At 43.5% G+C, this 10,393-nt stretch overlaps 2 protein-coding genes across 6 annotated transcripts in view; one reads left to right on the top strand and one right to left on the bottom strand.

Annotated features, from left to right (window-relative positions):
- Positions 1–10,393, bottom strand: part of LOC118123436 (methyltransferase-like protein 22) — a 640,601-nt gene that overhangs the window by 280,394 nt on the left and 349,814 nt on the right. The window lies entirely within an intron of this gene.
- The window catches only part of ap2a1 (adaptor related protein complex 2 subunit alpha 1), a 79,388-nt gene continuing 76,604 nt past the window's right edge, over positions 7,610–10,393 (top strand). For all 4 annotated transcript variants that reach the window (XM_035181423.2, XM_035181422.2, XM_047343797.1 and 1 more), the window contains exon 1: positions 7,610–8,453. In XM_035181423.2, the coding sequence (XP_035037314.1) occupies positions 8,387–8,453 (67 nt within the window). In that variant the 5' untranslated portion in view covers positions 7,610–8,386. The remainder of the gene's footprint in view (positions 8,454–10,393) is intronic.

Raw genomic sequence — 10,393 nt, 5'->3', positions numbered from 1 at the left:
ATATTTTATATGATATAAATTATCAAATATGCATCCCATACTTTGTATTCCCCTTCTGTTGTCCTGGAGTTTTAATTTTCCCAATCACATAATTAATGTCCCCTCTGCCCATCCACTACAAGCACACAAGCAGACAGACAGAGAGAGAAAGAGGCGTGGGGGGCGATGAAGACCATCATTTACCCCGAACCCCGACATTCAACGGGTACAACAACAAGCGGAGAAAGCAGAATCGCGGGCTGACCTTATATATACAGTCTATGGGGCTGACCAGCGGAGAAATGCTCGTCCCGTGTGAACAGCCAGGCGGCTGCGCGCTTGAGAACGGCGCTGCGCTGCCTCGCAGCGGCGCTTCCGCGTCCGGTGTATCCCGGCGTAACGAGTGGGGGGGCTCTGTGTGTGACAGTGGTACAGTAGTGCTGAACACTGCGGAAGTCTTCCACACTGCTGGCTGTGTGGCGCTGACACAAATTCCAGCTCACGCATGGGAGAGCGAGCGGTCGCGCCCGAGCAACTGCTGCAGCCTCCCAGTCCCAACGATCCAGACAAATGCCACATGTGAGTGAATCGCGGGCTGACCAGCGGAGAAATGCTCGTCCCGTGTGAACAGCCAGGCGGCTGCGTGCTTGGGAACGGCGCTGCGCTGCCTCGCAGCCTCGCTGCCTCCGGTGTAAACCCGGCGTAACGAGGGGGGGGGGGAATAAGGTGGGGGGTGGGCCAAGACCATGTAGGGAGACTTCCAGTGCCTTGTTACGACACAAAACCCAGGAAGCTCAATCGAGTCGCTCAAGCATGACGTTTCTGACTTAGAGGAACCATAACAAAACGCGCCAGTGTTTTTTTCCCAGAGTTTTTGGGTTGGTAGACATGCCAGATACCCACATTAACCTGTAGAAGCACTAACAAAGTGGAATTTGCATGCTATGTCCCCTTTAAACTCTTGTGGTATAAATCTTTCATATAATGTTGCAAACTATCTTCCACCAAAACTGCAACCTTTATGTCCTTACACTTTTTCCAGAATAAAGAAATCAGTAGGCACAGAGCCAGGGTGGTGTTACTGACAATGGTACAGTGGGTATATAGCTTTTCTGACTTAATGCCATGTCTCTGGCTACTTTTACACTGCTCCACGCCAAACACTCACTCTTGGCCCTTTCACTCTCTCAACACGGAGGAAGTACCTTTGTTGTTGGATGTCTATCTTCAGAATGCCCAGTAATTCATAATGAACAGATTCCGTCGAAGATGCAAAGGCATTTCACCCACCTGAACCTGAAGAGCAGACACAGGAATTGTTTTGAAAGCACCACATCAAAGTCTCAGAAGCTTGAGCTTGCACATTCTCCAACTTCTTGGATGATGTTTTAGTTGATAAACCATACGCCATCCACTCGACTGGAGTGTGGAACTGTAGATTGGCAGGAAAAAACTGATTCAGCATGAACACAGAGTGAGCATTTACCAGTGGTGTGTTCACCTACTTTATGAAGCGTAAGAATGAGCCTTGTATGTCCAATCCTTAGAAGGGTAATGACTTATATTCATAGAGATGTCTTCCTGTATCATTTATGTCCCAGTATTTTTGCCATATGCCCCAAAACGGTTGGTCTATGTTCCATGTCCAGACTTTCAAAAATTCCTCTTGGACCCATATTCTAAACCTAACAGAAAGTCGCCCATGTACAATTTTTGCCATTTCCATGCATTGTACTTTAACAAACTCCTTCTAGAAGATTAATCAGACCACCTTCATATTGGGTCAGTATAATCTAAACACCTACAAGATGAAAAGTTGAACACTTCATTAAGGTTTTGTTGAACGGTGTCAGGGTGTGTCACCAAAGGCGCTTTCTTCGGTTCTTCCAACTAAACCATATCTTATCCAATCCGCACCAAACTTCACACAACCAGATCCAGCTGGAATTTGGTCCAAAGACCCTTAAGAGTCTGATGAATACATCTTATGAATGTTGTGCATTTTCATTTAAAGCTCTTGCCGTGGCAATGAGTCGAAAGTTGAACTTACTTTTTACAGCTGATCACATTTTTGGGAGGCTAAACATGCTCCAAAAGTCAAGATACTCATCAAGCACTTCGGAAAAGACAAACATTTACTTCCAATATGGGTCTTGCATATGGTTGTGGCAAAATGTCTCGATAGCGCCCCTAAAAAAAGGCCCCACATTTCACCAACATGTTTGAAAATTTGAAGGTGTATGTACCAAGTCCAGACTTACAAAAAAGCCTCTTGGACCAATACCCTAAACCCAACAGGAATGTGGCCATTTTCAATCTAATGTACAATTTTTGCTCGGTTTTTGCCATTTCCATGCATCGTACTTTAACAATGTTCTCCAACAGGATTCATGTGTAATATAAACACCTCAAGATAAAGGTTCTTCTCTTTATAAGATTTTGTTAAACAGTGTGTCTGTGGCGTGACATCAAAGTTTAATGTTTAGCCTTGAAACAGGAAGTTCTTTCAACTTGACTATATATGGTCCAAATTGCGCCAAACTTCAAAAGACCAGATTCAGCTGAAATTTGGTCCAAAGACCCTTAAGAGTGTGATGAAGACATCTTGTGAATGTAGTCTACTTATGTTGAACTTTGTTGCCATGGCAACATGGTGACTGTTGATGTTTATTTTTTCCAGTTGATGTGGTAAAATAGCTCAATAGCGCCCCCTAACAAATTTCAACGAAGCAGCCCCTTCGGCACGTTTCACCGACAAGTATGAAAATCGGTAGGTATATGTATCATCGCCAGACTAACAAAAAAGTGTATTGGACTCATTAGCTAAAGTGAACAGGAAGTTGGCGATGTTGATTGTAACTTAAATGTTTGCTTGGTTTTTGCTATTTGCAGGCATTCTATTGTAATGAACTCCTCCTACAGAATAATCATATCAACTTCATTTGGGTAGTGCAAAGAAGATGAAGATGTTTGTAGCATACAGTAATATGTGTTTTTTAAGTTTTGCTTTGAAATAGGAAGTTGTAATTTGAGTGTACATGCTTAAATTGCCCAAACTTCAAATGCTGAATGTTTCATTCATAAAAGTTGTGCTAATTGTAAGTTTTCATTCAACAGCATGCCAGTGCCCATATCGCGATGAAACAGGAAGTTCCACTAATTTGACTATACGTTGTCCAATCTGCACAAGATTTAACATATTTGATGACCTGGCATGACCACATTTACATGTCAAAACTGAACATAATCATAGCACCACCGACTAGCAACAGGGTGCAGGCCTCAACAGGATGTGAGATGTGATTTAACTAATGCACTGTCTAAACGCAGAGCAAAATACCAAGCTGTGTCAACCAACCTCCAGCAACTACACCGCAGCTGCAACACACCCTGATGAGGGATGGGGGACTGCGAGGGGCCACCATTTCCTACCAAACCAAAACTTACGTACTTGTGTAACCCAGTATGATAACATGAGTTTTACTCTTCTAATTCTTAATGACACCCCCATTTGCATGGTAGCTACTAGAGTCGTTATAAATGCTCTGCTTCAAGCTATCAGTATCACAATGACACAAATAGGACACAAAAGCATGATTCAACATGCTCACAGGTATGTACAAAAGGCTTTACTGGTTCAGGCAGGGTTCAAGAAAGATTCGCAGGTGTGTGTTTTTAGGCAGATTTAGTGAAGAGGTAAAATGTGTGTATAGAGTGAGCGATATAAACTCCCAGGCGATAAGGCACTAAGACACAGACACAAGCTAAGGGCCTCTTCAAGGTCTTTGTGGGGGAGACGACGAGCACAATGAGTCTCAGTGACTCTGAAGTCCGGACCTTTCAGAAACCGATACAGGGATAGTATATCGTGTGGTTACACATGGTATGCTTTAGCAGAGCTAATGTTTAGTGTGGTTAATATATAGTATGCGTCTAATGGGTATAATAAAAGGGTATAATTTTCCATTACAGTACACAAAAGGCAGTCCAAGTAATCATGCAGGATGCAAAAATCCACTAGGCAAACTTAGGTCAAAAAGTTCTGACAACTGGTCGTAACACAAGGGAATACACTGGGAGATAATGCTGGAATACTGACTCTTAGGAAACAGATGATCTGGCACAGAAGTAGGAGAACACAGGGTTTAAATACACAAGGGCGGGGAGACAATTGGACACGAGTGCAACTCATTCACTCACCGTAGCAGGAATCACAGGAGGGCAGGACGGGAGGCACCTGAAACGAGACAGGAGGCTACTACGGCAAAATAAAACAGGAAGACAAAATACAAGAAACATGACGGAGAAAACAAATCATAGGTGTTTCATTTGATCCACCGAAAAAGCATTCTCCAGCCCCACCCGATGGACACAGGAAAACGCTCTAACATCCTTCTTATTGAGTCCCAAGTGAGTGCCTCTTAGTGGGGGGGATGGGGGGTACGCGGCTTTCTCGGCACAGCCTCATCAGTGGGCCCGCACAGTGAAATAGATGTCATGTGTAACTGAACACATCAACAAAATAACTATATTTACAACATTGATTCGAAGAAACAATTTATAACATAATGGAAAAGTGTGTCAATGTTAAAAGTATTTGTACATAAGAAAATGTCTGTTAGAGATGAACGGAACAGCATTGACAAATTAATTAAGGAGGTAATGTCAGTAATGGTAGAATATGTGAGTAGGTGTATTGTATGACATGCAGTCTTGTTGTAATCATAGTCCACGATCAGCTGCCACTACGATCATCTGCCACCACAATCAGACACCACCACGATATCACAATAAAAAAATGGCTGGGCCTGTAATCAGATTTAGAATGAACTACAAGATGTGTGGCTCTCTTCATGAGCCTGACATCATATTTATGTTGTGCCCACCAACTGGGCAGCACCTCAGACAGTACACCCATATGTATTGATGGTGTCTGTGAAAGCATGGTTTATTTACTGTAACGCACTTTATTCCTGCCCAAGCCAAAATTCTGTTAGCCAGTTACAGTTAGTCCAAAACTCTGCAGCCGGATTACTCACTAAGACCTCTTATCACCCTCTCATGTCTCTACATGGGCTTCCGATTAAATTTAGAATACAATTCAAGATCCTCAACTATAAGGCTTTGAGTGGTCTTGCTCCAGGGTATATTGACGAATTACTAATTCCTTATACCTCTGCTTGGCACCTCAGATCATCTGAACAAGGCCTGCAAGCAGTACCACGTTCGAGACTTACTCATGGGACAAGCTTGTGTGAGGGGTGTCAGGAAGAGGAATTGTCGGAGCATGTGGGCATTGTCGGAGATAATGAGGAATAGCCTGAGGGAATAATGGTTGCAGGATCTCACAATAAAAGGAATACTAAGTACGGAGGAAAGAAAACAGGTGAGGGTACTAATAGCATTCTAAGGGATACAGGGTTTTTTCAAAGGGTATGATGGTAAATAGGAATAGATGTTAGAATGTTAGAATTATAGGTATTTTATAGTAGGAGTAGGGTGTAAAGTGGGATTGTGGATAAAGTAGGTGTTTGTGTGTGTGTGTGTGTGTGTGTGTGTGTGTGTGTGTGTGTGTGTGTGTGTGTGTGTGTTTTAAAGGGGACATAGCATGCAAATTCCACTTTGTTAGTGCTTCTACAGGTTAATGTGGGTATCTGGCATGTCTACCAACCCAAAAACTCTGGGAAAAAACACTCGCGCGTTTTGTTATAGTTCCTCTAAATCAGAAACGTCATGCTTGAGCGACTCGATTGCGCTTCCTGGGTATTGTGTCGTAACAAGGAACTGGAAGTCTCCTACATGGTCTTGCCCCCCACCGTCCCCCACACTGCTACTTCCTACAGCCACACCCGGAGGTGGTGTGCGCAGCTACTGCCTAACATCAGCCGCTGTTCACACGGTGAACAGCATTTCTCCCGCTGGTCAGCTCGCGATTCACCACATGTGGCATTTGTCTGATCTGGGACTGGGAGGCTGCAGCAGCTGCCGAGCCACCGCCGCTCTCCCGCGTGGGAGCTGGAATTTGTGTCAGCGCCCACACAGCGCACAGCAGTGAAGACTTCCGCAGTGTTCAGCGCTACTGTAACCCCGAACTCCCGACATTCAACGGGTACAACAACAAGCGGACAAAGCAGAATCGCTGGGCTGACCTGACAGAGATAGCCCAGTGGGGCTGACCAGCTGGAAATGTCGTCTCCGTGAACAGCCAGGCTGCCGGCGTTGCTGGAGAACGGCGCTGCGCTGCCTCGCAGCGGTCTTCCACACTGCCAGCTGTGTGGAAGACTTCCGCAGTGTTCAGCTCTACTGTATGCCGGGTTACAGTAGTTCCGGGGGTTACAGTAGTTCCGCGGGTTCAGTAGTTCCGCCGGGTTACAGTAGTTACGCCGGGGTACACCGGACGCGGAAGTGCCGCTGCGAGGCAGCGCAGCGCCGTTCTCCAGCGCGCAGCCGCCTGGCTGTTCACACGGGACGAGCATTTCTCCGCTGGTCAGCCCCATAGACTGTATATATAAGGTCAGCCCGCGATTCTGCTTTCTCCGCTTGTTGTTGTACCCGTTGAATGTCGGGGTTCGGGGGTAAATGATGGTCTTCATAGCCCCCCCCCACCTCTCTTTCTCTCTCTGTCTGTCTGCTTGTGTGCTTGTAGTGGATGGGCAGAGGGGGACATTTAATTATGTGATTGGGAAAATTAAAACTCCAGGACAACAAGGGGAATACAAAGTATGGGATGCATATTTGATAATTTATATCATATAAAATATGTAATTTATATCGTTTAAAATCATGGGGGGAGAGGGGGGAGGGGGGAGCTGGCTCATTAGCATTTAAAGGAACAGGCAGTCAAAACAGGTCACTCGGTGGAGGGCTGTTTTATACAGGGTAAAAAGGGTGCTGTTTTATATGATCCTTGTGGTATTTTGACCAAAGTATGTTACAGACATTTCATTAAGACCCCAAGGAACCATATCAACTTGTGGTAAAATGGGCATGCTATGTCCCCTTTAAATAATAATTATAATGGAGGGACTTAGATTGTGTGTCTATTTTCTGACCCACACTCCGGAGCAGAAGGTGGCGGTAATGCACTTACAAGCTGGATGCAAACCGCCTTAAAACAAGAAGAAGAAGAAGAAGAAGAAGAAGAAGAAGGAGAGAGAGAGAGAGAGAGAGAGAGAGATTAAGCAGGGACTTTCTGCTGACATTTAAACTTTTATTTATTTTATTTAGTCCGAAGGCTTTCACTGGGACATTTGCTGTCAAACATACACCGCCTCTGAAGAAAATGCGGAGGATATCTGGAGTTGTGGTCACTGAGAAATAATCTTTACAATAAAATGAACTGCCAAGCAGGAAAATAGACAAAGACAGAAAGTAAAGTAAGAGAGACACACACAAGGAAAGAGGCTTCTCATCTCACATCACTATCCCTTAAACAGAATTTCCAGGTATCAGCTGTTCAGCTGATACCTGGAAGCTGAAATATCCTGGGTAAAGAAATATCCTGGGTATCTTACTCGTATTTCGTACAAAGGTCTAAATTCCCAATGTTTATAAACCATAGGAATAAACCATAGGTATAAACCTATAAAATGGCAGCAGAAGCGCTGTCCGCTTGACCAATCAGCGTCGCGCTGCGCTCTTGCCTGTGGAGACGACCGTGCGCGTTCACGGCTGGTTGAGCTGTCACGAGCCTTATTCGAGCCACGGAGCGAGGCTAAAGAATTAGAGCGGACATAACCATACATCTTATCTGCTGCTTAAGAAAGAAAGAAAGAGAGAGAGAGGGGCGAAAGGGCGAAAGGGTGAAAGGGTAGTACTTCACACGACAACCTTGCCGTTAAGTCTTTCGATCGAGTCATTCCGGTCAACCTGTGATGCATTCCAGCATTTATTTTTGCAAGCTAGCTAGCTAGTGGTTGAGCTAGCGCTACGGTGCCTGAGTCGGAGTAAGTTAACGTTACATTTTCGGACGTATTTTGTATAATACACCTGACTGCGTACACCCGAGATACATCCAAACAGTTGGTAGTTTTGACCTCAGTTATGTAATGCTGTAGATGTCGTGCCTGTCGCTTCTATCCTAGCAAGTACGGATTGAATGAAATAACGTTAGCTTGCCTCAGGCAGCTGAAACGAACCAGTTAACAAGGATAACGTTGAATTAAACTACTGCTGACTGATCCACCACCATCTAGCTAATAAAGCACACGCTATCCGAACTAGCCAACCACAGGCACACCGCTGGGTAGATCCCCCCCAAATAGTAGCGAACGACCGGAATCGTGAAGAAGCTAAATCCCACCAAACGTCAAGTTGGCCATCTTCCACTCCTGTTCAGTGTGACAGGCTGACCAGCGTCAGGTCGTTTTTTCGGATAAGGCCGGAGTGAGGACAGGAACTTGTGAACATGCCGGCTGTGTCGAAAGGAGATGGAATGCGCGGATTAGCCGTTTTCATTTCGGACATTAGAAACTGTAAGTATATTTTTCTTTTATTGCAATTGCAAATGTGTGCCTCGTAAAACCAGTATTATTAGTTGATCTTCTACCGATCTGGGGCGGGTTACTCAAGAATGTGGGTATACAATCCAATATAATTCAGTATGTTGCAATCGTCATGATTGTTTTACCATAATAAATAAAAACAACTTAACAACAATTGAGAAAATAATGGTTCACTCCACAACCGAAATGCAATCTTGCAACTGACTTAGCATACTTAATGGCATGAAGATAAGGAATTTTGCATGCAACCAGGGGTTGAGTGTTTACTAACTCTACCAGAAATGCTGAGTTAATGTCAACCAAGACAGTTAAAAGAGCCCATTTATCTTCAACAGCACAATAGTCCACCTGTCTAATATATTATCTGAAGTTGTGGATTAAACCTCACCCAATGTTTTGCTCTCCATGGCTGGTGCCAGGTACTTGGCCTCAGTCATGGTACACTCCCAGCTTTTAGATATATTTTGTGTTTGACAAGGTTTTTCCTCAGGTTAGACATGTTGAGCTGCCCAGTCATGCATTTTGCATTCAATTTTGTGGTGTGTGTTGTCTGTGTTGACTTTTGGCAAGTGTAACCACACTTGCAACTGCTTTTAGCCCTGAAACAAAGTGGTATTGGATATATATTTATTTTTAAAATTGTATTTCTACAAGCCAGTTCTCTTGGATTTTATTCCGTCACTTTTCATTGCAGTTTGGGTAACAGGTGAGAGGCAGCAATGGCCACCTCTTGGCCGGGTCTTTGCTACTCAAGGTTTTATTCACCGGAAAAGCTTTGAACATTATTGCCTTGAATTGTTTATAAGTTTTATGTACAAGTATTTAGAGTATTAAAGGTCCTTATTAAAGCAAAAATCCTGGATCCATCCCCTTAAACTAGTCTAGGGCTGCAACTAATGGTTATTTTGATAATCAATTAATGTATCGATCATTTTTTTTTCATGGATTATTATTTTGATAAAAAAAATACTTTTACCCTTTCCAGCAGTTTATTAGAAAATAAACTTAATCTTCTTGTACAATGCTTTTTCTAAATGTATTACAGACATCTGCAATTTAATTATGATGGTAATTCTAGTTTCATATAACTACAATTTTAAGTCAGACTAGTCATTATTAGGGTTGGGTATCGTTTCAATTTGGTCGATTCCAATTCTGCTTTTCGATTCCAGTTCTAATCGGTAAAAAAATTTTAGATAACAAAAATGTCTTTATTGGACTGGACCAATGCACAGTAGCTCTGCTTCATGTTACACCAGGGCAGCAGTGGTAACGCATTGTGGTAGACGGGCAACATTACAAAAGAAAACCCACACAACTCATTTCAGACTTATCAGACATGCTCAATGTCTTTAACCCAACTGTGTAAATTAGTAGTTACTGAGATGGAGGCAATGTTGAAACTTTTTGCCTTGAAAATACTGGTGTTTAAATTAACCAAACAACACATGAAGAAAATGTTCTGATTGTTCCTGTAAACGAATGTTACATCAATAATTGTCAACTTTAAGATCTGTGATGAATATTAATCTCTCATATATTCCATAACAACACAGTGGAAATCAGTAGCAGTTGAACCATTTGTGGATAATAGGTTTTGAGCCACTTGTTGTACATCTTATTTATAGGAAACCTACTGACGTTCAAGTCGTGTTAGTCAACTTTCCATTGAATGCCAGCAAAAACGGTGTGTCGTTGCCGTCGCGGCTGGTTCTCCCTAGCTCTAGTGGAGGTGTTAGCGAGGTGCTACTAGTGCTAGCTGAAGATGACACACTTGGGCTCGGAGACCGCAGGACATTAAACACTGTACAGTCTTTCAGATCGACGCTGTGCTGCCTTAAATGTTTGGTGAGCTTCCCACATGCATTGCACTTTGCCTTGTTGTCGTTGTCTTTTTTTTAAAGTGAAGC

Source organism: Hippoglossus stenolepis, chromosome 16 (assembly GCF_022539355.2).
Source record: "Hippoglossus stenolepis isolate QCI-W04-F060 chromosome 16, HSTE1.2, whole genome shotgun sequence".
Taxonomy (NCBI): domain Eukaryota; kingdom Metazoa; phylum Chordata; class Actinopteri; order Pleuronectiformes; family Pleuronectidae; genus Hippoglossus; species Hippoglossus stenolepis.
Note: the sequence above shows the minus strand (reverse complement) of the source record. Positions and strands in the feature narration are given on the sequence as shown.